This window comes from Oryza glaberrima, chromosome 5 (assembly GCF_000147395.1).
Source record: "Oryza glaberrima chromosome 5, OglaRS2, whole genome shotgun sequence".
NCBI lineage: Eukaryota > Viridiplantae > Streptophyta > Magnoliopsida > Poales > Poaceae > Oryza > Oryza glaberrima.
In genome coordinates, this window is record NC_068330.1 from 16,511,023 (window position 1) to 16,538,625 (window position 27,603).

The 27,603-nt window shown below is 40.4% G+C and overlaps 3 protein-coding genes across 4 annotated transcripts; 2 read left to right on the forward strand and 1 right to left on the reverse strand.

Annotated features, from left to right (window-relative positions):
• Positions 1–205: 205 nt before the first annotated feature.
• On the forward strand, positions 206–6,360 carry LOC127774034 (cyclin-dependent kinase D-1). Its single transcript, XM_052300304.1, has 7 exons — positions 206–558; positions 1,273–1,571; positions 1,639–1,747; positions 2,435–2,560; positions 4,779–5,014; positions 5,107–5,427; positions 5,587–6,360. Exons 1-7 carry the CDS (start codon positions 439–441, stop codon positions 5,648–5,650), a joined length of 1,275 nt encoding a protein of 424 aa, XP_052156264.1. The 5' UTR covers positions 206–438; the 3' UTR covers positions 5,651–6,360.
• Positions 6,361–9,761: 3,401 nt separating this feature from the next.
• LOC127773833 (SNF2 domain-containing protein CLASSY 4-like) lies at positions 9,762–15,515 on the forward strand. 2 transcript variants are annotated; one of them, XM_052300023.1, is made up of 5 exons: positions 9,762–12,067; positions 12,616–12,768; positions 12,857–14,828; positions 14,920–15,089; positions 15,216–15,515. In XM_052300023.1, the coding sequence occupies exons 1-3, from the start codon at positions 9,815–9,817 to the stop codon at positions 14,792–14,794; spliced, it is 4,344 nt and encodes a 1,447-aa protein (XP_052155983.1). In that variant the 5' UTR covers positions 9,762–9,814; the 3' UTR covers positions 14,795–14,828; positions 14,920–15,089; positions 15,216–15,515. The 2 variants fall into 2 exon arrangements, with proteins under 2 accessions (XP_052155983.1, XP_052155981.1); XM_052300021.1 differs by having other exon boundaries at positions 14,986–15,089.
• Positions 15,516–23,283: 7,768 nt separating this feature from the next.
• On the reverse strand, positions 23,284–27,069 carry LOC127774539 (peroxisomal adenine nucleotide carrier 1-like). Its single transcript, XM_052300799.1, has 5 exons — positions 26,624–27,069; positions 24,968–25,199; positions 24,731–24,877; positions 23,886–24,052; positions 23,284–23,767 (listed from the first exon to the last, which is right to left on the reverse strand). The coding sequence occupies exons 1-5, from the start codon at positions 26,776–26,778 to the stop codon at positions 23,476–23,478; spliced, it is 993 nt and encodes a 330-aa protein (XP_052156759.1). The 5' UTR covers positions 26,779–27,069; the 3' UTR covers positions 23,284–23,475.
• Positions 27,070–27,603: the final 534 nt, after the last annotated feature.

Consider the following 27,603-nt stretch of genomic DNA (forward strand, 5'->3'; position numbering starts at 1 on the left):
TCGATTTTGAACTTAAATTTTGTTACAAGATGAAAGGAGCATAGTACTAGTATGTGAGATCCTGGTTTTTCTGAAGGAGGTCCGGTGCACGCATCCGGTATTTCCCTTTCCAAAAGGCCCAATGCTGTACCGTCGAACTCGAACGGTCGGGAAAAAAAAAAAGAAACAGAAGAAGGCCGAAATAAATAAAGAGGATGAAAAGAAAAATAAAGTAAAGGAAAAAAAAAAGCGCACACAAGGACCTCCCCTGTGCCAAGCGGCCGCGCATCGCAGCCGAGACGAGCCGCCCCCCGCACCGCACTCTCCGCCGCCGGCGCCGCGCCGACCTCTCCTCCGCCGCGCCGCCTCCCCGGCGCGCGCCCCCGTCACCCTCTCTCGCCTCGCCGCCGCCGCCGCTGCCTCCTCGTGAGGGGGGAGGGTGGTGGGGGCCTCTGCCGTATGGCGAGCGGCGACGGCGGCGACGACGCGGGCGTGAAGCGCGTGGCGGACCGCTACCTGAAGCGCGAGGTCCTGGGAGAGGGAACCTACGGCGTCGTCTTCAAGGCCGTCGACACCAAGGTCCATCTCATCCCATCCCATCCCCCCCACTTCTCCCGCTCCTAAAACCCTCACCGGTGCACATCGTCGCGCGCGCCGGGGGGCGCGCTGATCTGCCGCCGCCTCGAGAAATTTAGTCGCCGGCCGGCTAGTTCGGGCCCTCCGGCTCGATCCGACCGCCCGGTGGAGAGGCGGGTGGTCGGGTGATTTGAGCTTCAAGGGTTTTGTTCCCGGATTGTGAAATTGCGTCAGTGAACGGATGGCTAGAGCTGTTCTTTCTGCAGGGGCAGTCTAGGTTGGCCACCCATGAGCCGTGGTTGAGCCCATGAATGCAATTCACCTGGTTTTGTTCACTGCCGTGTGGATTGAACTGGAGGTGTTGACACTGTGAGGGTGTTTGAGCTGTGGTTATTGTTTTGCCATCTCTTCTTAAGCAAATCGCAGTTTATCCACTTTGATGGGAGGGGATCTGTGGGATAGCAGGGTTTGTTGTGTCGTGGACTCATGTATCTTTGTATTATGATAGGCTATATGGTGCCAGCCTTTCACTCTACAGATTTTGGGTGTGCTCCTAGTGCTTTTAAGTTTTAAGTTTATTACATCAGCTGTTTGGAATGTATTGTCGTGGAATTTTGCTTCTTGCTTTTGTTAACTTTTATTGATATCATAAATGTTCTTCACTTTGTTTGAGTTAATGTTAGGGTTATTGAACTTTTACATGTTCCTTGTTTTCAGACTGGGAATACAGTCGCAATAAAGAAAATCCGGCTAGGGAAGTACAAGGAAGGTGTCAATTTCACTGCATTGAGGGAAATTAAACTTCTTAAGGAGCTGAAAGATTCTAATATTATAGAGCTGATTGATGCTTTCCCTTACAAGGGAAACTTACATCTTGTATTTGAGTTCATGGAGACTGATTTGGAAGCTGTCATACGAGATAGGAACATTGTATTATCTCCAGCTGATACAAAATCTTATATTCAGATGATGTTAAAAGGTTTAGCCTTCTGCCATAAGAAATGGGTGCTACACAGGTATCCACTAATAATCTTGCTAAATTTCTTTTAGAGAGAGTATCCTTTGACACAATCTGTGCTGTAGGGATATGAAACCAAATAATTTACTCATTGGCGCTGATGGGCAGCTTAAGCTTGCTGACTTTGGTCTGGCGCGCATATTTGGGAGTCCAGAGCGGAACTTCACTCATCAGGTTCTTTTTTGTGGAATTATATTTATTAGAATTTAATTCTCTGTATAATCTAGTCGATTGTATACTTGGAACTTCAGAATCTTGTTGCTGAAACAAATATGCAATGAACATTTCTTCAAGTGTATTGATGTTTCTTTTGTATTTTTTTAACTCGGTCGATATTGCTGTTTGATGCTTCGCTGTTCTGTTTATCAAAAAGAACATCCTTGTGGATATTTTGCGCCCTTATGCTTTACCCTTTTTTCAACAACAGTAGGCACCTAGGAAGTAGAAAAGCTTAAATCTTCATGGATGGAACAAAATGCATGTGGGGAAGTTCTTATGTTATTTCCTGGACATTTGAGTTGGCAGAGTTGGATTTTGAATAAATGTCACAGGATACTGATTTCGGAAGTATGTGTCCTTGAATAACCATTTTCTTGGTAAATATTAATAGTGTTGGAATGACTGTTTCATTCTGAATTATCTGTGCTGATTTTCAGTCACCATCATATCTGGAGGTTCTCTTAAACAATCTTTTTATCAGTTATGTTGACGATAGTCAAGGATCAATGCTACACTTATTACAGCAATGCTGTGTGCTTTGCTTAAATGAGTGTTTTTTATTTTTTATTAGTTTCACTTTGAATCATATTATCCTGATGCTGCTGGGCACTTCAGTTTTGAATTTTTTTTCTCAACATATAGGTCTTTGCACGATGGTACCGAGCACCAGAATTATTATTTGGCACCAAGCAGTATGGATCTGCAGTTGATATTTGGGCTGCTGGTTGTATTTTTGCTGAACTGCTGCTTAGGCGACCGTTTCTCCAGGTTTAACCGACTCTTATAATTTTATGTTCTGTGTAATTTCAATCTATTTATAACTAAGCACTTTTTATGCTCTGAGAATGTTGCATGGCTAAGTTTGCTGTTCCTATATGTTGTGATAACTGCATGCGTAAGTGTGTTACCTCAAAATGTTGTTTCCAAAGCCAGATTGGACTTGTAGTTTTCAACTGGGGAAACTGGAAATGGTCAGGCTCTGGTGAGGTGATTGAACTGAACCTGTAAATGATTTAAACTTTGGGTTTAAATTTGACAAAGTGTTTCAATGGTAACAGTAAAAAAATTCCTCTGTGGATTTGAACCTTTGTCTGTAGATTCTGGAATAGAAGAAGCTAGTTCCTCTGTGCATGTAGTTGATATTAGATTTATTTAATGAGCACGTTATAATAGTCTAGCACTGGTAGGTTCACGCAAATTAAGCCTCGCTCTAGTTTTAGACTTCAATATAACAAAATTATGTATGTTATGTGGGGCTGCATGTGCAGCCGCCTGTGCATGACAGTTGCCATGCTCTTCACAACCAACACACCAACTATGTTGGCTCCTCCACAAGTTTAGTAGCTAGATCATTTCCACTGCTAGTTTGTTTGTTTCCGTAGGATTAAATTATTTAAGGGCTTGCCTGAGAATATGATGCAAGCTGAAAGTTGTCCCACGATCTCTCTCCTAACGCCATGGTGTTGGGCGACAAGGTGTGTCACGCCCTTGTCCTCTTGCCATCCATCAGCACAGGTATTATCTGACTGACTCCCAAGAATCCCCTGAACCATGTGACAATGTACACCTTCACAATAATGTTATTTAGAGAACCAGTTAGATCAGTGAACAGACGAGTCATCGTATTGGCTGGGTCGATGCCTGCAAACGACCAGTTTTCATGCTTAAGGTCATTGTTTACTATATGTGAAATCTGCCATTAGTTGTTTACGAGTAGTTTTGGGTAAGGAAGCTACCCCTAGAAATCTGTGCATGGGGAGAAAAGGGTTGGACTTTCTAGATTCACTAGGGTATTGTTTGTTTCTTTCCTTTTCTATGTTTCTTGGAAGGTAGATTTTGTGGCATGTGCTCTTAGGCCTTACTTTCAAGTGATAGATCTGATTATTCTCTTCAAAACTATTTTAGGTAGAAAAATGTTATTCCTTTCTCCAGTCTTATGGGATATAGGCGCTTGTTACTAAGTTCACGGGTTTGTGCTTGATTTTAAGCTTATTGCCTGAGATTTGGTTACCCTGGCTACTTGTTCTGGCCATACATATTTTGGCCAAAGAAGGGTTTTCAGGTTATCACAACTATAATGTTCTGATTACTGGTGGGGTTCTTTTAGCATTGAAAATTAAAACTGCAATTCCTTGTTATTGTTTTACTTGAATTTTTTGAACATGGTGTTTTTTTTTTTTTGGATTAGACGCACGGAGAAAACATTAATGCACATGGGAGGCTAGATAACATGAATAAAATATGGACTTGTGGTCTTGTGCTAAATGTGCATAATTCTTTTTCACTCAACTGAAAGCCTTCTTAGGCCAGTTGTAGAGGTTTAATTTGTTGCTTCTGGTCTTGCTGCAGGTCCTCTTGAGTTTCCTGATTTTTTATCTTGTGTATTCTCCAGAAATGTGGAATCATGGAGTTGAATATTCTTGTGTTGATTTATTTTTTATTGGTTTTTTTATTATAAATTTGTGTTCTTTATCTATACTTACAAGTCAAGTTCTTAGATGCAGTAGAGGTGTTAATTCCATTTTAAGGAATTTTAGATGCTCATCTAAATTTTTCATCATGTATGAAAGGCTTTTCATGTCACTATCCGTGGTTTTCTTTGTGAGAGGCAGCAATTGGTTGAAAATATTTTGATCTATATCTAACTATGGTTCTCTATTTGATTTTCAATAGACAAGTTGTTTGCTTTCTAGGATCAGATCTGTCTGCAGCTCTAAGTAAATGCTTTACTGTCACAACTTCTTCATTTCTTACAAATCAAGTGATTTGTAAACTTTGGGTTTATAACCTCTTAAGAGAGCATTGCTGCATATGTATTTTGTAAGCGTTGTTTCATCAGTATGCCTGATCTTTTTGCATGTGTGCTGATAAGAGAAGGTTGGAAAATGTGATATGATATTTAACAGTGGGCAGCAATTTTTTCATTTGGTAGCTATACCTTAGAAGCTTTAACGGGCACCCAAGTCACTAAATGTTAATGTTGCAGGGTTCTAGTGACATTGATCAACTTGGGAAGATCTTTGCTGCATTTGGAACTCCAAAGTCTTCTCAATGGCCGGACATGGTTTATCTTCCAGATTATGTTGAATACCAATTTGTCTCTGCACCTCCACTTCGCTCATTGTTTCCAATGGCCAGTGATGATGCATTGGATCTTCTATCAAGAATGTTTACATATGATCCAAAAGCAAGAATTACAGCTCAGCAGGCTCTAGAACACAGGTATGCCTTTGTTACTGATCAATAGAACATCTGCTATCTATCTCTGTTATTAGTACATGCCATATAAAACCATGTTTATCTTTCCTATTAAGGTACTTTTTATCAGTACCAGCGCCAACAAAACCATCACAGCTTCCAAGGCCACCACCTAAGGGTGATTCAGGGAATAACAAGATACCAGACTTGAACCTGCAGGACGGCCCTGTTGTTCTGTCCCCGCCAAGAAAGTTGCGCAGGGTGACTGCCCATGAAGGGATGGAAGTCCATATGCATCGGGCGGATAGAACAGAAGAGCATCCTTCAGGGGCAAGGCACATGGATGACATGTCCAGCCAGAGTTCTAGAATACCAATGTCAGTTGATGTTGGAGCTATTTTTGGGACACGACCTGCTCCTAGACCAACGTTAAACAGGTAAACGACACAAACCTTGACGAATGGAAATTTGGAACTCATGTCCTTGTCTAAATGACCAATGAACCTAATAATGGAATAAACGATGCATTTAGGATTGGGTGTGCTCAGCTCGCCCATTCTGTGGAATAATTGAACATATTTATTTCCATTTTGCAGTGCCGACAAGTCTCGTTTAAAACGGAAACTTGATATGGATCCAGAATTTGGATACACAGAGTAAATCACCATTTTTTTCATACTGGCTTGTTGATTTTTAAAATATTCTTTGGGGAGATAGTTCCACTATCTACCAACAAAAGAGGATTGTGTCGAAAGCCATAAAAACTTCACTGAAGGGCGCTGACAGGATGGCACAGCCAACTATGCTGTTATCGTTTTTGACTACCAAAGCCGGCTCAGGAAGAGGAAACTGAAGAGTTACGTGTTACGATGCTAATTTACACCAGGACGTGCACATGCCATGTCAATTTGGCTGGCATACATAAATCTGTAATCTTTATTGCATAGATGAGTTTGCTTGTGTGAGCATGTTTCTTCCAGTGTTCGCAAAGATTATTATGAAGTTTATGTCTCAAGTTCTTTCTGGTGTCAATTTTCGTTCACTTCTTGTATGGACATTGAATTTTGATTGTTGTTTAGTCGGTCATCTTATTCTTAGGTACAGTAATTCTTGTAACCAGGAGCGGCTTATATTACCTGAGTATTCTGACACGTCTTCCTGCAATACGCTGTAACAATGCATGAGTGAAAAAAAAAAAGAGAAAAATAAGAGCAACTTCTTTTGTTCTTACGATGAATTATTATGTGATTACGATATCTACGGCTTTCTAATGTGAACATTTTATTATCCATTCTTTAGATGTCTTCTATACTGAAATTTCTGTGATTTATATTTGTGGAATGGGTAAATGGAATGAAAATGTTTCTTTCGGACTTCTGGCTTCAGGTTTGCAAATTAGCGCAAATTCTGTGAAGGCTCAGCATTTCTGCCGTGTAGTGAACCGGGTGTACAAGAATTGTTTCATTCTCTTTTTTTTTCTTCGAAAAACAGTAAAGATGCTCATATACACGTGTGGTAGCTTCAATTTGCAATTGATTAAAAACATTACATGTTGAGTGTTCAACGCGAGGATCAAAATTCAAAATTCATTGAACCTTAGAGAGTTGTTTTTAAAGCTGAAATATATTAGCGTTAATCGGCTTGTTACCTCCCAACATCAACCATGTTTAGACAAGCATTAATGTTACTCGGGCGTCGGAAGTGATGGCACAAACAAAATAGAAATGACGGTCCATAGGACATGGGTTTCGAGGCATCTCATATGAAAAGTCCATACGCTAGAGGACAAGTTGCCATGTGAAATGGACACTTTTGCTAACTTTACAACTGCTATAATAAATAATGTGTGCAATATATGCATGTGAACTTGTGATAGTAAATGTACCTAACTAAATGGCGCGACATGTGGCTTGTACTTGAATCCATATTACTTTATTTATCTATTATATAGAATGTGGCATGTACTCGAATCCATATAATATCGTACAATATTGGTTATTTATGGTATTCCATGTGTATACTATGTTAAATTACTGTAATAAAAAATATTTTCTAATTTTACAAGTTGTTATTTATTAATAGTAGTTAGAGAAAATACCAACTTTTCTATTTTTGTATAAGCATGAAAAATAGTCTAACCATACCCTAACTACTATATCCATCCCAAAATAAGTTCATTTTTCATTCATTTTACACAAACCAATAAAAAAGACTATAATACCCTTCGCTTTTATCAAATCTCAATGCAACTATATCTTACTTTATCTACTATCATTTTTTTTTTGCTTTTACAAACTCGGATACAATGATTACTCAACAATAAACTTATTTTGGAATAAATGGGAGGAGCTAAAAGTAACTTATTTCAGAGACCTGGGAAGTAAGATTTTATGTCCAGTTCACTCTAAGGCGTAACCGTAAGAGTTGTCTTAATCCTCCATATATAATCATCTACTCCCTTGGTTGAAAGAAAATAAGTGAATTCTTTGCATCTCGAGGAAATTTTAGTGGTGAGGAGAAAAGACAAAAGTAACCATTATATATGGAAAAGTATAATCGGTAGGTGGTGGGTAGGTAATATTAAGGGATAAAATTTCTTAATTTTTGGACTATAGTATGTATGAAGGTGAAAATTAATTTATTTTGAGACAAAATTTAAACTCTACAAACCAAATTATTTTTGACGGGAGGCAGTATTATAATTTTTATGAGTTAACAATAAATTTATTGAGGAGATAGAGGTTAATTTTAAGTCTCATGAAGAAAAAACAACTCTAGGTAAAAAAAAAAAGAGGAGAGAGGGACATGACGATGATGATTGGAGAAAATTTTATTTTAGATCCACAAGTACTCCTAGGAAATAGAAACAAAGCATTGATAAAGTACTACCCTTCTCATTTCATATTATTATTAGTTGCTTTTCCTTTTTCTCAGTGAAACTTCTTTAGATCTTAATCAAGTTTATAGAAAAAAATAGCGACATTTATAATATCAAAATAGTTTTATTAAATATTACATTGAATATATTATTGATAATGTGTTTGTTTTATGGTGAAATTGCTATTTCTTTTATATACCTAGTCAAATTTTAAATGGTTTGATTAAAAAAAATCAAAGTACCTTATAATATGAAAAGGGGTTCCCCTAGTGCACATGTAATTTTATCCATACTTAAAACATATTGTTTTAAACATATTTTTTTCAATCAAATTAGATACTCAAACTTAAACTGTATCATTTTATATATTAAGATTGAATGTGCTCATCTTTACCCAAAGTAACCTCGTACTCTTATAATATTTCTGGGTTTTATAACTATACTACTGGCATCGGTGTGCATTAGGTAGGTGTCATCAAGATGAGATGAGATGGACAATATGACTTAATTGACATGAAGAGAATTTATGTTCAAATCATAATTGACATGAGGAGAAGTAATACAAAATGTAAATATTACTATGAGATATTTGGGTAAGAATCGAACAACAAACCTCATCCATATGATCAGATAACTGCATGTATACAACAGTCAGTATTAGGTGCATTAACACTATTACTCCCTCAATTCCAACAGTCACTATGTTTATTATTATTATAATACATCTCTCTCGACTAAATTATTGTTATTATTTTAAATCTTTCATGCTCAAGATCTCTGATTCTATTGGATATATGCATTATATTTTTTGATTGATCCACATAATAAGAAGGTGATAATAATTGTTTCGATCTTTATGGATTAAGGGTGTAACTTATAATTTGTAACAGATGGAGTATGATATGATAGTTAGTTCTCTCCCCGTCCCCTAATGTAAGTCTTATATTTTTTTTATATGGTCTTTAGTGGCATACAGGGTGGATCTAGCATGAGGGCGACGGGGTCTCGAGACTCCACTACTGACGCGAGAACTATAGAAGCCCCTACGAATCCTCCACTAAAACTTTTTGCTATAAGTAGATGGGGAGAGGGCTATAGCTTCGTTTAGTTTCTTCAGTCCCTCATGTTATTTCTTTATCCATCACGTGTGGTCTACTTTGACCATTAATATATTTCATATTATGTGCCCAATGGATATGTAATTAGCATAACTCAAAAGTACTTCAAAATATAAAACGAGTGTTATAACGTGCATAATATTTAGTATAGATTTGGTTAGTATGATTATTAGTCAAAAGGTACCAAGTTTAATTTTCCTTAAAACGATAATTTGGGACGGAGGAAGTATCATTATACTCTTTATATTATATAAATATAAATAAATAACATCACTATTGCTTTCTAAATAAGCTACGATGAGAGCATAAAAACGCTTTCGACAATATCAATTCCTACCAAAAATGAACCGCAAAAAAATTCCATAAAAAAGAGAGCCATTCCTTATCGGAATCAGAACCCCCACTACAGGATTCGCGCTCCGCACGGGCGGGCAGCAGCAGGCAGGCTCGCTCGAGACCGATCGACACGATAACGACACACGGCCACAGTGCACCACCGCCCGGCCGCACCCGATCCCTCCCCTCCTCGGACTCCGCGCCCCCCCCCCCCCCCCCCCCGGGGCGGCCCCGGCCGCCGTCTCGCGGGCTTTACTCTCTCCCGTGCCGTCCACCCAGGGCCCCACCCCGCCCCCTGACCCCACCCACCACCCGGGCCCACTCGTCATTGCCCCCACCACTTCGTCATAAACCCTCCACTGCTATAACTGCGACTGCGACGCACTCGTCATATTCTCATATACTAGTAGTATCAACTACCCACCCCCCACCTCCTACGCCTCCGCCGTTGCAGCTAAACCCCTCTCCCTACTCCTCACCCTTCCCATCCGCATGGATCGCGCCGCGCGCCTCGCCCGCCGCCGCCGCGGCGGCGGCGTGACCGTGGCTGAATCCCGCATGGTGCGGGGCCGCCGCCGCGGAGGCGACGCGGGGCCGGTGGTGGTCATCGATGTCGAAGACGACGGGGAGGACGCTGCTGATGACTCCGCCGGCGGTGGGGGTGGAGCGGCGGCGGCGGTGAAGAGGAGGGTGGTGGTTCCGGGGGCCGTGGCGACGCGGACGCGATCGCGGAGGATGGCGATGGCGCAGCAGGCGCCCGTCACGCCGCCGGCTGCGGCGGAGGAGGCGCCGAGCAGGAGGAGGAAGAGGAAGGGGGCGGCTAGTGCGGAGGCGGGTGGCGGAGGGCCGTCGAAGCGCCGCGTGCGATCCTCGGGGTCAGCGGGCGGGCGTGGTGCGCGCAAGCGCAAGGAGGCGGAGGCGGATGAGGAGGAAGCGGAAGCAGAGGCTGAGGAGGAAGCGGAAGCAGAGGCGGGGACTCCCGCTCGCGGAGAATCGATGGAGGTGTCACAGGTTGACGGGGGTGGCAGCAGCGGGCGAGCCGATGACGCTTCGCACAATGGTAATGGCGAGTCTCGCGTGTGTAACGCGGATGGCATTGATCAGGCAAGCGAGGAGCGTCCAAGTGTCGCTGGTGGGGATCTAATTGAGGAGGAGCACTGCGGGAATGGGGAAGCCAGCGTCGCTGGTGGGGATCGAATTGAGGAGCACTGCGGTAATGTGGAAGCCGGTGTCGCCAATTCGAATCGAGATGGCGGTGAGATCATCGCTGGGGAGGGCACAGAGGATCGTGGGAACACGGAGTTAGCAGTGGTGGATCCAGTGCATGAAGAGTTGGCTTCCGATGAGGATGATTACGACGATGAAATGTTGGAGGAAAAGCTTGTCGGAGATGTCATTCGTGCTTACAGCAATGGCGCTGATTTGGATACAAATGGAGTGGACTGGGAAGCCGAGGATGAGATGGAATTTGCTGATTTGGATACAAATGTAGTGGACTGGGAAGCTGAGGATGAGATGGAATTTGATGATGATAATGATAATGATGCTGATGACGACGGTGATAATTTTGGGGGTGATGCGGATGAAGGTGACAAATCTGTACAAATGCATGACTTTTCTAAGGTGGAAACACAAGATTTGGTGAGCCACAATGTTAATGTTAGTGAAGTGAGGCCTCATGAGGATGAGGAGGCTATCAAGGATGAGATGGAGTCAAAGGGAAAAGGATCTCTCAGTTTTAATGAAGGGAGCTCCTATATTGAAATTCTTGACTCTGACGAGGAAGTCAAAGTGGTCAATGACACAGGGAATGCCTTGAGAAGGAAGCCATTAGTACCAGCGAAGCTACCGATTGTGCCATCTTGTGTTGCATGGAGAACTCGGTCATCATGGGGTATGAAGGAGGAGAGGATTTCTTACAATACATATTTCGAGGTATTGTCTGATGAGCCAAAAGAGGATGATGATGACACTGAAGTGGAATTGGATGATGAGGAGGACGATGAAAACGATGACGATTGCAATAGTGCTAGCTGTGATGAAGAAGATGAAGAGGAAGAAGAGGAAAGAGAGGAGGAAGAGGAAGAAGCTCAAAGGAGAAAGCAAAAGAAAGGGATTGACTCATCTGATGATGAGATGATTGATGATGCTGTAGATTGTGGCATTGATTGGGAGGAGGATTACCCAGAGGTTGATTTTACTCGGCCACTTACCTTTCAGAAAGATGGCAGTGAGGCCCCTGTGGGCAGCGAGGCTTTTACGGAGCAACAGAAGAGATCGCGATTTACATGGGAGCTTGAGAGGAGGAAAAAACTGAAGCTTGGCATGATGACGAATCATCGTTTGTATGAACGAGACCTGGAATCAGATTCCAACTCATCAGATTCTAGTCAGAATCGAAAAAATGGATGTCAAGGGAGTGGTGATCACAGAACTGGGAGGAAAAGGAAGAATCCATTATCAAAATCTGGTAAGAAATCCAGCCGCATGTTAAAGAGGCAGTCTCTTATGAAGCTTCTGATGGACAAGATGTGTAGCAATGATGATGGGAAGTCTACTCCTTTTGACCAGAAGCCCCAGATTGAGTATAGTTTCAAGGATTTGCATCCGTTGGTTTTTTCATTTGGGGACGATGATCCTAGTCCAACTGATAGGTCAGAGCAAGATGCTGCACTGGATATGCTATGGGCTGATTTAGACTTCACTTTAGAGTCAGAGAACATTGGGACTTATTATGATGATGAGGTACTTTTGCTGCATGAATTTATCTGACATTGCTGACGTCCTATTATTTTCCTTAATGGGGTTGATTTGATTATGGAACATGGCAACCCTATCTATATTACATGATTGTTGCACTTATCTTTGCAGAGAAAATAAGCTGGGTATAGACATAGGTTCTTGTTAATCATTCATCACCATTGCTGCCCAATTTGTTACATTCTATTTTACCACTATTTGTGGTACCAATATTTGGGAACAGCAGTGTTAACTTGGCGCAGCCAATTCTAAGTAGTGTATGTATGCGTATTTTGTGCCACTACCATATTGCACTCTTTAACAATGAACATATATTTATTTGTTTGGAGAATAAATATTCCTTTATGTTATCTCTTTATAACAGCAGAACACCTTTTGATGGTTGACAACAGGAGATTCTGGTCAATTTTAACTATATTATATTATGTAATTCTCCAAAATTTTCCAGTGTGACAAATTTGATGCTTTCATTTTTTTGGTGTCATCTAGTCAAGGCTACCATGTTGAAATGATTAGCTTCTGTTGTTTTGTAGGGCCAAGAGGACACTCTGCTAGATCATGCACTTGCTCCTATTACACCTTGTTCTAGAGGGAAGCATGAATTTATTATTGATGAGCAAATAGGAATCAGATGCAAATACTGCTCCTTGGTAAATCTGGAAATCAGATTTATTTTACCATTGCTGGTGAGTTTAGTATCTCTCAAAACTTCTGGCTTGCTTCCCACAACATAAGTTGATCAATTCCATTATTTATCTTGTTCTTCCATTCCAGGCCTCCAATTTTGCAGAGAAACCTGCATGGCGAAACAGCTCTTGTTTGAAGACTGCGTTGATGTGTCCTGATCTTTATGAACAAACAGGGACTGGTGATGGACAATCTCAAGATTTCCATATAAATGGAACTGTGTGGGATCTCATTCCTGGCGTCATTGCTGATATGTATCAGCATCAACGTGAGGCATTTGAGTTTATGTGGACAAATCTAGTGGGTGATATTAGGCTTAATGAAATAAAGCATGGGGCTAAGCCTGATGTTGTTGGAGGATGTGTGATCTGTCACGCCCCAGGGACAGGAAAGACTCGTTTGGCTATTGTGTTTATCCAGACATACATGAAGGTGTTCCCAGACTGCCGACCGGTGATTATTGCACCTCGTGGGATGCTGTTTGCTTGGGAACAAGAGTTCAAGAAATGGAATGTCAACGTTCCTTTTCATATAATGAACACTACTGATTACTCTGGGAAGGAAGACAGAGATATATGTAGATTAATAAAGAAAGAGCATCGGACTGAAAAGTTGACTAGGCTTGTAAAACTGTTTTCATGGAACAGGGGTCATGGTGTTCTTGGAATTAGTTATGGTCTATATATGAAACTAACATCTGAAAAGGTTGGCTGCACTGGAGAAAACAAAGTGAGAACTATTCTTCTTGAGAACCCTGGTTTGCTTGTTCTCGATGAAGGGCACACACCTAGGAATGAGCGCAGTGTTATTTGGAAGACACTAGGAAAAGTTAAAACCGAGAAGCGTATAATTCTATCTGGAACTCCTTTCCAAAATAATTTTCTTGAGCTTTACAATATTCTCTGTTTGGTGAGGCCTAGGTTTGGTGAAATGTTTTTGACTAAAACAAGAGTGGGTCGAAGGCACTGTGTCTCAAAGAAGCAACGGGATAAATTTTCTGATAAATATGAGAAAGGAGTTTGGGCTTCCTTAACTAGTAATGTAACTGATGATAATGCAGAAAAGGTAAGATCAATACTGAAACCATTTGTTCATATCCATAATGGGACTATTCTTCGAACTCTTCCGGGGCTCAGAGAGTGTGTGATAGTTCTGAAACCTCTACCGCTTCAAAAGAGTATCATTAGAAAGGTAGAAAATGTTGGATCTGGTAACAATTTCGAACATGAGTATGTTATTTCTTTAGCCTCCACACATCCTTCACTTGTAAACGCAATTAACATGACGGAAGAAGAAGCTTCCCTTATTGATAAACCTATGCTTGAAAGATTAAGGTCTAATCCTTATGAAGGAGTAAAAACAAGGTTTGTAATGGAAGTTGTTCGTTTGTGTGAAGCATTGAAAGAAAAGGTATTGATTTTTAGTCAATTTATTCAGCCATTAGAATTGATAAAGGAACATCTTCGTAAGATTTTCAAATGGAGAGAAGGAAAAGAGATTCTCCAAATGGATGGGAAGATCCTCCCGAGATATCGTCAAAATTCAATTGAGGTTTTCAATAATCCGGATAGTGACGCGAGGGTGTTACTTGCATCTACAAGAGCTTGTTGTGAAGGGATTAGCCTAACAGGGGCTTCTAGAGTTGTTCTTCTAGATGTTGTCTGGAATCCAGCTGTTGGAAGGCAAGCTATCAGCAGAGCATTTAGGATAGGACAGAAGAAATTTGTATATACATACAATTTAATAACTTATGGAACAGGTGAAGGTGACAAATATGATAGGCAAGCAGAAAAGGACCACTTGTCCAAGTTGGTCTTCTCTACAGAAGACGAGTTCAGTAATGTTAGGAACATGCTTTCAAAAGCTGAAATGGAGCACTGTTCTAAGTTGATATCCGAGGATAAGGTTCTGGAGGAAATGACTTCCCATGACCAGCTGAAAGGCATGTTTTTAAAGATTCATTATCCACCAACTGAGTCAAACATTGTTTTTACTTACAACCAGATTGCTCCTGAGTTAAGTTAATAATGACTGGCATCAGATGGATTCATTCTTTAAGGTGGTGCTCTCGAACTTTTGACTTCTTATTGTTGTGGCTAGTTCTAGAATGATCAGATATTGATGGAATGCGATGTGCATGTGTAATGCAGCTGACTAGCTAGCGTGAGGACAGTGAGACTGAATACAGCATAAATTTTCAGCTGTTTTTGTTGCAGATGATGATTCATTAATTATAAGGTGAACCCTTGTGTAATCGCACTGGAAGAACATACTATTGCTATGGCATCCGTGGTCCAGAGTTAAATAGTTCTAGTTGACTGTAAGTTTGTTCCACTGACTTCATCATGTTATTCAATTTTATAAAGTTGACTTGCATACAATTAGTAGTCAGGTGGCTGCTGATTTCCATTATTTTCTTTTAATGGACAGCTATGTGTTTCTGTAGGGCATGCACTGAGAAATTCCTGATGCAGCAGGCTGTGGTATCCCTATACTCTATCAAATAATGGATCTTGGGTTGCATTAGGTCACGCATGATCAAATAGGACTAGTCAGTTCTTACATAATGGGTGCAAAGCATCAACAAATCTAGAATCGGCACAAGGTCGCCGGCTGAAAAATCTTCTTGTGTATAATAATGAATCTCCAGATGCGATGTATAATAATGCTATTGGTTCATTTCTGGTGGTCCAATATTTGTTGAACTAAACACAATCTTAATATGAATAAGCGGACTAGTTTCAGCTATGCTTCAGTTTTCGAATGGAATCGTTTCTGTTTCTGTTCTTGCCCATGCCATATGAGCATGGCAATTTCGCCTACATAGTTATGCATTGCATATGCGTTCTTGTTGAGAGGTAGGTTTATACAAGTGTTTGCAGTTTTTAATTTTAAATCTGTGCAATGAATATGTTCATTTAAGGATCAGTGCTATCCTGCCTTCCTATCTTCATTGCCAGGAGAGGAGTATATATTTTTGTTGCAACAGCAAATCTGAAGGGTCCAACCGGAGCCTGGAGGATACCAAGTGGTGTCAACCTATGGAACCTGTTACCTGTTTAGTACCTAGGGTGTGTTTAGTTACGCCAAAATTGAAAGTTTAGTTAAAATTTAAACGATGTGACGGAAAAGTTGGAAGTTTGTGTGTATAGAAAAGTTTTTGATGTGATGGAAAAGTTGGAAGTTTGAAGAAAAATTTTGTAACTAAACTCGGCCATAGTAAGCAAAATAATCACTATCCTATGAGAAAACTATCTGACTGTCAGAAAGTTGTAAAAGCAAGGTGCTAGATGGAAGATTCAAGATTCTCTTGTACTGTTTGTACTGCTCATCGTATGGCACCATCAGGTTGTAATACATGACATCACACTGTCAGATTATTACTACTATTTGTTTTATATATATCTACCATAACTTGTGATGTTATTACGTGCAGGATTAATTGGGACATGACAGGTTTTGTTGTTATCAGAGGCTCACCTGTGCAGTTTAGTTGATGAGGATGCTTCAAATGATATAAGGTTATCTTCAAAACCAAGGTAACTTATTTGGACAATTCATACGGAAATAAAACCACTAAAACTGGAATTATCGAAGGGCAATAACTGGAATTATCGAAGGGATAATTTCTTTGCTTTGTGTGCGTTGATTTGCTCTGTTCTGTCTGGAGTAGTCCCCCTTTTTTTTTAACAAACTCATGCTTAATAGACTCTCAATTTGAAGTTTGTATGTTAAATTATAGTGGATTAAAATTTTATATTTCATCTAAAAAGAAAATAAAATGATTCATCAAATCGCAGATCCATATCAATGGATTTGTGGAGCTAGCAATACCTAGCTTCATAAAATCTTGGATCCGCAGTTGTGCCAAACAAACACTTGAGAAATCTTAAGATACTGAGGCTGTAAGACGGCCGTGATGACAGGGGAAGAACGTTAATAATCACAATCTGGATCAGCTGACCACTGTCTTGTGCAGTAGGGTAGAAATGATGGAAACAGCTGTGACATGACACCTCTAAACTTGCTTTGTTACCCGTAATTAGCAGTATTATTGATTTATAATCCTATAATTTCTTTTTAATCATCTGCAGAGATGTTCATCTTAGGGGCCGTTTGGAACAGTTCGGAGACAGTAATTTTACAGGAAACAGTTCAATTCTCGTAGGATTTATGAAAAAAAAAATCTGCATTTCAAAAGGACCTTAACTGGTCATTAGTGCCTTTTTCGAAATTTATCTCTCTCCACTCAGCAAACAATGATATTTTGAATGTTGTACTGTGTTTTGGCGAATAGACGCTCAATCTCACAGGATCCTAATGCAAACAGGACAATGACATATGCATTGTGTTTCAACAAACAATCTACAAAGTCCAAACTAGATATGCAGTAGCAAGGTTTTCTTTTTTATAAAAATGTGCAATGGTATTGAGAAAGCTATCGATGTTATTGGTGTGGTGGTGAAGTTGTGCATTAGTGTGGTGGTGAAGTCGCATGACTATACTTACAAAGGATCAAATCTTTGTGCTCATATATATTACGCATATGTAGGTGCAATTTTAATAGATTTTTAGTGATTATAGGGATCGGTTGCTAGTCTATGTTTCTTTAAGCATGTGAAGCACACTCATTGGCATATGAGTGCGCATCTTCCATTAAATTTTATATATTAAGAATATACAGACATGTACTCCCTCCAACTTAAATAACTTCATTTTTCACCATCTTATTTGTTTCAAAATATTTTTTTTCAAACAATTATTGCATTAGAGTTTGTAAAAATTGGGGACAAAAGCATTGAGGTTAGATAAAGTGGAGGTGGACATTTATAAAATGAGTATTTCTTCTTTTTTTTTTGTATTGGTAAGGTGTAGGATGGGTGAAAAATGAAGTTATTTTTGGGACCTTTTAAGCGGTGTGTGCATGTGTGTCTTCTATTTAATCAATATAAAAATATGTAATGGTTCTGTCTGCATTAGGATTATTTTGTATATAGGGTAGCTGTTAACACATTGATCTAATGGTTAATGCTTGGAGGCAAGGTAGATTTTTTTAAAAGCTTATTTCTTTCATCGGGGTAACATCTGCATTCTGAAATCGACGAAGTAGGTGACGTTCAGTACGTAGGCCTTGTATGGTTGGGGAAAATTTTTGGGTTTGTAGTCACATTGGATATTCGGTACACATTTGAAATATTAAACGTAGTCTAATAACAAAACAAATTATAGATTCCATCAGGAAACTACAAGACGAATTTATTAAGCCTAATTAATCTGTTATTAGCAAATGTTTACTGTAGCGCAACATCAAATTTCTTGATTAAGGCTGTGTATGGTTCCCTTCAAACTTTTAACTTTTTCGTCACATCAAATGTTTGGACACATACATGGAGCATTAAATGTGGACAAAAAAAAATCAATTGCACAGTTTGCATGTAAATTGCGAGACGAATCTTTTGAACCTAATTACACCATGATTTGATAATATGGTGCTATAGTAAACATTTGCTAATGACAAATTAATTAGGCTTAATAGATTCGTCTTGCAGTTTACAGGTAAAATTTGTAATTTGTTTTGTTATTAGTCTACGTTTAATACTTTAAATGTGTGTCCGTATACGATAAAGAAAATTTGGACGGGGAACTATACACGCCCATTATCGTCAACTTGCGCTCCCAGTGTCAGTCGAATCTTTGGGGTTGAAAAAAAAAATGCCTGATGGTCCTAAACATTGTGGCAGGCTAGCAGGCGAACCTCGTCAATGCCAAGCCAAATAATAGATGTCACATCACTGCCTTATCATAAGGGCAGTAGTAGTGCAAGGCACGTATAGCGTGTCTTCGGTCCTAGAAAAGTGAAAGAAGCTAAGAATTGGCAGGAAGGACACACTCACAATGCAAAGTTTATATTCGAGAAGGTAATCGCTTGGAGTACTTCTAACAGCCTCTCTAAATTTGACTAGAACAGCCTCTCTAAATTTGACTATTTAAATATCTATTTAGCTAGTTTTTTAAAACTATTAAAGAGTGAAATTTGACTTTCACTCTAATATTCTTATTATTACACTCTCCAATATGATAGTGGGTTACACATATCAATCTTTATATTCTTCGTCTTCCTTCCTTCCTTTAGATATTTTCCCCCTCACCATTTTTTCTCTCCACCCATTTCTTTCCATGCCGCTTGGTAGTAGGTGGTGGACAAGGCTAGCACAAGATGCACAGGAGGTGACGGCATGGACGAGGCGAGCATAGAGGCTGTGCGGGAGGGCAGGGAAAGGGAGGGAAGGGCAGAGACACCTCCGTCAGGGAAGCCATATCCACACAGGGGGCTAGCAGGGTGATGAGCTCTCCGACCGCTGATGCCACCGCCTATGCCTTCTTCGCTAGATTCGGTATCGAGCTCACCTTCCCTCCCTACCTCATGCAGATCGACACAGAGGACGAGCTTGACAGTGCTGGAGAGGGGACGATGAAGGGAGAATTTGTTGGCGGTGACACATGAGGATGATGGAAGAGGTGTGGATCTTGACGATTGTGACATGACAGTAGATGGGTTTGACTCTGTGACATGCAAGCTTTGATGGCGGCATCACCATTATAATTGTCGAGCTGCTCCTCGTCGTTGCCATTGTACACCACCGCTTAAGGTCGTATCCTATGGGATCTACAGGCAATGGCCCCTCCATTCGGTTCCAGCGGGTGGCAGCGGCGGAAGGGAGGCAAGGAGGGTTGATCGTGTGAGCCCACGGATGGCCAACGATTTTGGCTGGCCAAATTTTAGTAGTGCGGAGAGGATAATTTGGCCAGCCATTTGAGAAGACTATTGGAGGGCCATTTTTTCTCAAACTTACCAAATTTTGACTTGAGAAGCCATCTAGCAAGGTTATTAAAGATGCTCTTAGACCTTCCTCTAACTCAACCCGGGTTTGACAATGTCATTGTAACTAGGATAAAAGACATTAAAAGTGATTTACTTTCATATAAATGCTACACACTCTGTATAAAATAATATAACAACGTAATACTGAATTAGACACATCCTAGTACTAACATGTACTCCTATCTAATTCAGTGCTATGTGCTTGTAGATAGATTGATCAGTCCGGTTCTTTGTCCTCGGATCGTGTTATGCCCTTGGACAACATCTATGATCAAATATAGGGGGGTTTCAGAGGTGTTACCGTTGGCGCCGGTGGGGTTATTCGTTGAGCCCCGCGGTTTTCTCCAGATCAAGTGGCAGCGACAAGCCCCATGGGCCATGGCGGCTTGATCTCTAGATCCATAGTGACATCCTAGTTCTTGACTTTGGGCTTTCTTCGATGGTGGTGGCCGTACACTAGTCTGTCAATGCTCAAGCAGACGACAAGGGGACCTTGGGCCTGCAACCCTCCCCGTAACACCAACTGTTATTAAATTTATTTCTCTTTAAGAATGGTTTGGTAAATCAGTTTTGTTTGTTGTTAATAACTGATACTATCATTTTACTCCTAACTCGATTGTTAGAAAAAACATACTAAAGATCATATAGTAATTCTCGTAGTAAAACGTGGGAAGCACACTTAGGAGAAATCGAGCTGTGTTTGGTTGGAGGGAGTGGAAACGTGTTTGTGGGTCGTGTGTCCTTGATGTACCCGCAACAATGAGCGCTCACACATTTTCATGCTCTCCTCCGTACAATACAAATAAAATACAAGCATGGTTGATGACGAAAGATTTTCTATGAAAACGTTCACATCATGCTAGATTTTGGATGTGCTTGTTTGGCTTTATCATTTGAAACATATTATTTATTCGATTATTGTCATGAATTATCTACTTACTATTAAAGAGAGCAATCTAACATCTTAAAAACGGTTTAGCTTAAATTATGGCGACACATGTTACACTATGAATTTTTTAGCAACTTGATCCTCTCTGCAATTCGTGTAGGAGCAGCGTTAAACTGGCTAGCTAACTAAAGCTACTCAAAAAGACTCAATTCTTGGGTTCCAGTGTTCAACGTTTGACTGTCCGTCTTATATGAAATTTTTTTATGATTAGTATTTTTCATTATTGTTAGATAATAAAACATGAATAATACTTTATGTATGACTTATCTTTTTAAATTTTTTCATAATTTTTCAAATAAGATAGACGGTCAATCGTTAGACACGGAAACCCACAAATTGAGTTTTTTTTTGAGACAGGGGGAGTAGCTAGGTAGGTAGTTATTTATATATTTATACAATTTTACACGGTAGTTACAACACACTTACACATCAGTTACATATGTAAACTCGACTTACACATCACTTACATATGTAATTAGTATGTAATTTTGGGATTTACATATGTAATTTTAGGACTTACATATGTAATTTTGGGAGTTACATTGTAAATATAATAAAATTACATATGTAATTTTGAGACTTACAATAGAAATATATGCCGACTATTTTTTGGTAAAAAATATAGCGCCATAAATATAGCTACTCCCTCTTAAAAAAAAAGCTTAGGAAATAGCTTAAAATAAGTGGTTTAAACAATAGTATAATAGAAGAAAGTTTTCTTAAAAAAAGTTTTTTTAAAACACAGAACAAATAATATGTGGCAATAATCTTTAAATAAGCTGAAAAGAACGGGTAACACAAACTTTAGATGTGCAACAAATTTTTTCAAGTATCTGTCTGGTTTACTGCAACTACGGTGGTTAGCCATACGTTTTAGTCATGTGACATTATGGATTAGAGATTTTCTTTTTTTACTTTGTTTAAGGTGTGCCTACTTTTTCTATCAATAACCAAAATAAATATAGTCTTTATCATGTCTTTTTCATTCTTTATCACATTCTCCTTCCTACTAGTAGTATCTTCCAATGGTTATTGCTAACTTCTAATTCTCTCATGAAGCCATCATAGAGCCCCAAAGACAAGCTAGCTGCCTTGAAAAAAAATTGACTTGCACATCATGTTTAATATTTCGTCTTGAAAATTTCTTAGGCTAGCACGGAAGCAACTGCAACTAGGGGCTTGTTTAGTTGTGGAAAATTTTTAGGTTTGGTTGTCACATCGGATATACGGACATACATTTGAAGTATTAAACGTAGTCTAATAACAAAATAAATTACAGATTCCGCCAGAAAACTGCGAAACGAATTTATTAAGCCTAATTAATCCGTCATTAGCAAATATTTACTGTAGCACAACATTGTCAAATTATGGCGCAATTAGGCTTAAAAGATTCATCTCGCAATTTACCCGCAATCTATGTAATTGGTTTTTTTTCCTACATTTAATACTCCATGCATGTGTCCAAATATTTAATGTGATAGCGTGAAAATTTTCGTTTTAGGAACTAAACAGGGCCTAGTTGCATGGATGTTGTTATGTTGCATAGATGGTACGGAGTTAGCAGTAATCTTCAGCAAAAATGTTACGGAGAAAAAGCCAGAGGCCAGTTCGAATTTGCAGTTCGGCTCGGAAACATGATGGATTATTAGCACATAATTAATTTTGTATTAACTATTATAAATTATATATATATATATTTAAAATAACTCTACATAGAAAGTTGTTATACAAAACGCACTGCTTACCGGTTCCAGAAATGTGCTAACCTAAAACGAGTTTAAGAAAGAAATTGCTGTTTTGAATTATTGGAAAGAGGTAGACACGTATCCTTGCAATTATTGTTGATGGATCTTATTTCATAGTAGGTTTGTTATTGATGGATCTTATTTCATGATAGGTTTATTTATTTTGATGGTTTATTATTGATGGATCTTATTACATAATACTCCCTCTATTCCTAAATATAACGGATTTTGGTGGGATGTGACACATCTTAATATAATAAATCTGGACATGCTTCAGTCTAGATTCGTTGTATTAGGATATGTCATATCCCACCAAAATTTTTTATATTTAGGGATGGAGATAGTAGGTTTGTTTATTTTGATACGGATGAAGTAATACACACCTTGCCTAGTATCCCATTTCGCTCAAGATTCCTTTATTTTCATGAAAACAACAGTGTGTCCACGTTTTGGTATGGACTGCAAACAAATAAAAATGGATTTTTTTTTACACATAGAATATACAAAAAACAAATATTCTCAATTGTAAAAATTGAACAGAAAGATTACATGGAATCAATCAATTGCTACTTATTCCCACGTGCATCATTTCTTTTCTTTTACAAAAAATCCTTCAATTACCACTCATGTCCAACAAGTGTTTGCCACAAATACCACCACTCCTGCAACTGCAAGAAGTGTAAACACCATCTTTCATTTTTTTTTTGGGTGCACATACAATGCCTTCGGCTGCTGAGTTCTGGCAGAACTCTAGTACTCTACACTAGACATCTGACATTACAAGATAAATTTATTGCAACTGATTCATTTCCAGCAAAGAAAGAAGGAATATGAACAGAACTGATATGTTTACACGCTACATACTATACGTAGTCACTACAACTAATTCGATCTGTGGAACACCTATTTCATTTCAATAGCTGTAGACATTCAGGGGTAAAAGAAGAAACAAACGAATTTATTCAGAAACATTCCCTGACGCTATTAAAAAGACCCCACATGTATGACGTGATGTTTTGCTTTTCTGTATCTGTTCCTTATTCCTGAGACTTATTCTTTGGTACAGGATCTCAAAATACCGCAATACCACATGGATTACATTTTCTTTACGAAGGGATAATGATAAAAGTTATGCACTCTTGATTCTCTTCTGAGAAACAAAGAGATATCGCCGCAGGGCAAGCAGTGAAATCCAAGTAAATCTTGAAATCTTCTCCTTTATCATCAGCAGCAATGCAGAACTCAGGACAGTCTTGAGTATCTGAGCATGTAATCCTTTGAAGAAGCCTGGGATGCCTTCCTTGCTCCACATGGCATGCAAAGCGCCCAACATTGTTTTGGGAGATTTTGATTTTCCTGGCCTTTCAGATTCATCGTCATCATCCTCATCAGGGTCTGCAGCCTGAATCATGACCTTGCACCTGTTTGATAATGATGTCATATAATTTATATGGTGATAATAATTTATATGTAGCATTGGCAAGCAAAATCAGGTGGAAAGGTCCAGATGTACATCTTCTGAGAAAAAAGAAGGTTCACCTGATTAGTGGGTAGGTTAATATTGTAGCAACACTTTTTGAGATGGCACCAAGGAGAAATGCTGAGAAAGCAGAAAGAGCAACTGGTGAAGAACCACCCCCTGCTTCTGCATTTTTACGTCTCTGTCTCTGAATTAGCTTCTGCTTGAGCTGATCAAATACAGTATACTGCAACAGACAGGTAATGGCAACCATAAGATAATTGTCAATTGGTGCGTGCAAAGAATAAAAGTGAAGCTAATAAGTCCGAAATCCAGTTCTAGGTGTTTCTTAGAGCTTATTTGTTACAAATTCCACACAGACATCAGCCATGTCATTGAAGTGATCTTATATTAGAAATGTTTTTTTTATAACACGTTATCTTGTCTGCAATTTTTAGGCAGATAATATATACATGATACTTGAACTAAATGAAGTTTCTTCAATTACAGAACTAGAATAACATTTACAACTGAATCAGATAGGAAGAAAGTTTAGTGCAGGCCCACACATCATTTTTGTAGTAGTAGTTAGCTATACTCAATTCTACTAGTAAACAAACTTGAAGCAGCTCACACATGAAGTTCTGCAGTTCCTCCATTGTTGAGCTCAGGATATTCTTAATTATTAAGTCAAAAGGCACGAGAGTTGCATTTCATTTATATGCAAATACAGTATAGTTCACAACCAGTCAACAGTAAAATAGTTTTGCCCCTTCCTGTGTTTTTCAAACAAATGAATTTGTGACTTTCACTAAAGCTTGCAGATAAATGACTGTATAACTGCCATTTTTAAAAGCATCTCAGTACATATGTTTCTATACATACAAAAAAAAGAGAGAATTTGAACAATGCAGAACCTTTGTACCTGAATAGAAGGATTACACGTTAGTATAAGAGAAATTCCCAAGCCATCAAATGCCTCAAGCCAAGTGCCTTCGGCAAGAGTTGCCCGCAGCCCTTTGGACTTTCCAAAGGCACTTGTTTGCATTCTAGAAGATGCTGTATCTAGTGGCTGAAAACACAGGAGAGATGAACACATAAAGGTCAGCAGGTAAAAACGATTTTCAGTGAATGGTAGCTAATTACTTATGGCGTTAGTTACCTGAGTAACAACAACTGTGCAAGCACCAGCAGCAGCTGCAACTAACAAGTTCGCTTTTGTGCCGATAGACTTTGCTCCACTCTTCTCCAAGTAGAGTCTTTTAAAGTAGCTATAGCCATAAAAGTAAACGAATTGTGAAATGAAAGATTGGATGTTCTTTGTCTTAAGGCCCTGATATAGGGATAGAATTTGTCTTTTCTGAACAGCTTCCCAAAAGACATCTGAAAGATTCCTGGAAAAAAGAAACACGTGAGGTCACTTATTGTATGAAACAGAGTAACTCAGAACTTCAGAAGAGATGGAACACCATGAAGGCCTGGATGCCAGGACATACATCAAACGCTGGCAAAAATGCATGACACCCAAATCAATTTAACTTTTTTAAGAGTATAAAGGTGCAATCAAGTGAGGTACCAATATGTGAAAATGTCAAGGTCAATGCACATCCCAAATGCTACAAAGAGTTAGCTGGCAAAACCTAATGAATAAGGAATTAACTGGACCATATCATCCAGGTGGATGTTATGGAAGAGAAAAATAACATGTACATGCCAAAGTCCCTCTACAATCTTATATCTTGTGGTGGAGCGATCGGTAAACAAAATATGGAAAGGCAAAATACCTCTCAAGATTAAGATCTTTGCATGAAAATTATTTCTTAGTGAGCTTCCTACTGATGTGGAGGGTAGTGACCTTGAATAAAAATATATAGCTTTTGTGGTATACTGGAGGTTCAAGATCATTTGAATTTTTCAGCGCTCTATGACCTGCTCTGTATGCCTAACTAACCTGCATGAACTAAATGCTGGCTGCTGTTGTCTTTTGGTAATTTCTCTTTGAATCTGGTGGTGTCTCCTAATATGTACTATATGTTGCTTTTAGTGCCAGAGATGCTCCCAACTCTATTCTCTTTCATATTATCTCCTGAAAAACTCTGGCTTTCAATACAAGCAGGTATTGGACCCCTTTGGTTCAGGAAAAAATTACAAGGTATTTCCACCCACTGATTATTATTTTCTTTTTCATGACTAGTCCATTGATTGGCCACAGAAAAAAAATCTCTATATGCATAACCCTTCTCTCTCTTTTTTTTTCTCTTTGTGGGGTGCATAATCCTTCCTATTTGGTTAAACCATTCTATAACCAACACCTATTGGTGGGCAACTGGGAGCTGAACCAAACAATCTCCAACCAATCAACATAGTGCCAACATACTATACGATTCCAGATTAAGTGAACTCCTTGTGAAGTGTGAGCCTAATTCAGAGATATAATGCAAACACTAGGTCTAAAGTTCCTTTCCCCCCTTCTAACAACAAAGCTGGCGAAAGGAGACATGGCTGGGTTTTTCTGCATCCTTTGGCCACCAAATAAGAAATCAACGACAGTTCTATCCCAGGGAAATTATCAACTGGCCTATGCGAAGATCACGACATCCGCCGCTAGGTTATCCACGTCAATCGGACCAGTGCATCACGATCAGCCCAAACACTGAATCAGTAGCAGCCAGATCCCAATTCCGACGGGTCGCCTGCCTCTCGATCGAGAACCCGGCGATCTCCCCAGCAAGCTCCTGACAAGGGGATCAGCAATCCACCACATGGCGAAGAGAGGGAGAGAGAGAGAGAGAGAGGAGCCGCTGGCTGAGCTGCTTACCTGTACTTGTGCGCGCCCGGCTGCGTCTGGAGCTCGGCCTGGAACTTGGTCTTGCAGGTGTCGAGCGGGTAGAGCACGGTGGTGCTGACGAGCGCGCCCACCGCCCCGGACGTGGCCTCCGCCACGCTCTCCCAGTCCACACCATCCCCCGCCATCGCTCCTCCCTCTCCCTCTCCCGCCCGCCCCCGACGAGATCGATCCCTAACTCGCGAGCGGCGTGCGGCGTGGAGAAATCGCGCGGGGATCGAGCGAGCGAGAGCCGAGAGGAAGAGTAATAAGAGGAAGAGAAATCGCGGGGTAAGTAGCAGCGGCAGCAGCAGCAGGAGGAGGGATAGAAGATGGAGACGGCACGGCAGCGGGCTGGCTGGCGGGCGGGCGCGCGCTGTGGTGTGCGAGGGGACGGGGATGATGTGGAGAGAGGACGAGATGGCCGCCGCGGCGCGGAGTCGTGCCCGTGCAAACTCGTGTTGGCTTTGGCTGGCGCTAGTACTTGACTACTGAATAGTTGTCGTGCGCCACGAGGGGTGTTCCCGCGAATCTGCGATGCGTTATCTGGCCAGTAGTCCGCGCGCGCGGCTGTGTACCGTGTAGTGTAATCCCGGGTCGCGTGCAGAGCAGTGGTGTGGTCGCGTGCGCGTGGAACGGTGGGGGAGTCGCGGCGGCGTGGTGGGTGGGTGGGGTGGGGGAAGTGACCGAGGGAGTGGTGGGCGGAGGGTCGGGGACGGTGAGGACGGGAGTCGGAACGGGGTGGCGCGACCGGAGGAGACCGCGAGACCGGTCCGTCGTCGTCGTGCAGGTGCAGTCGCTTCGCTTCGACACGTGAAACGCGTGCCCGGCGTGCGAGTGCGAGAGTTGCCGGTTGGCGGCGCGGCGGTCAGCGCGGATCGTGTTTTTTTTTATACTCTTCTCCGTCACGTTCACGTTGGGATCTTCGTGACAACACGTCGGGGTCTTCGTGACAACCGAGAGATACTCGTAGT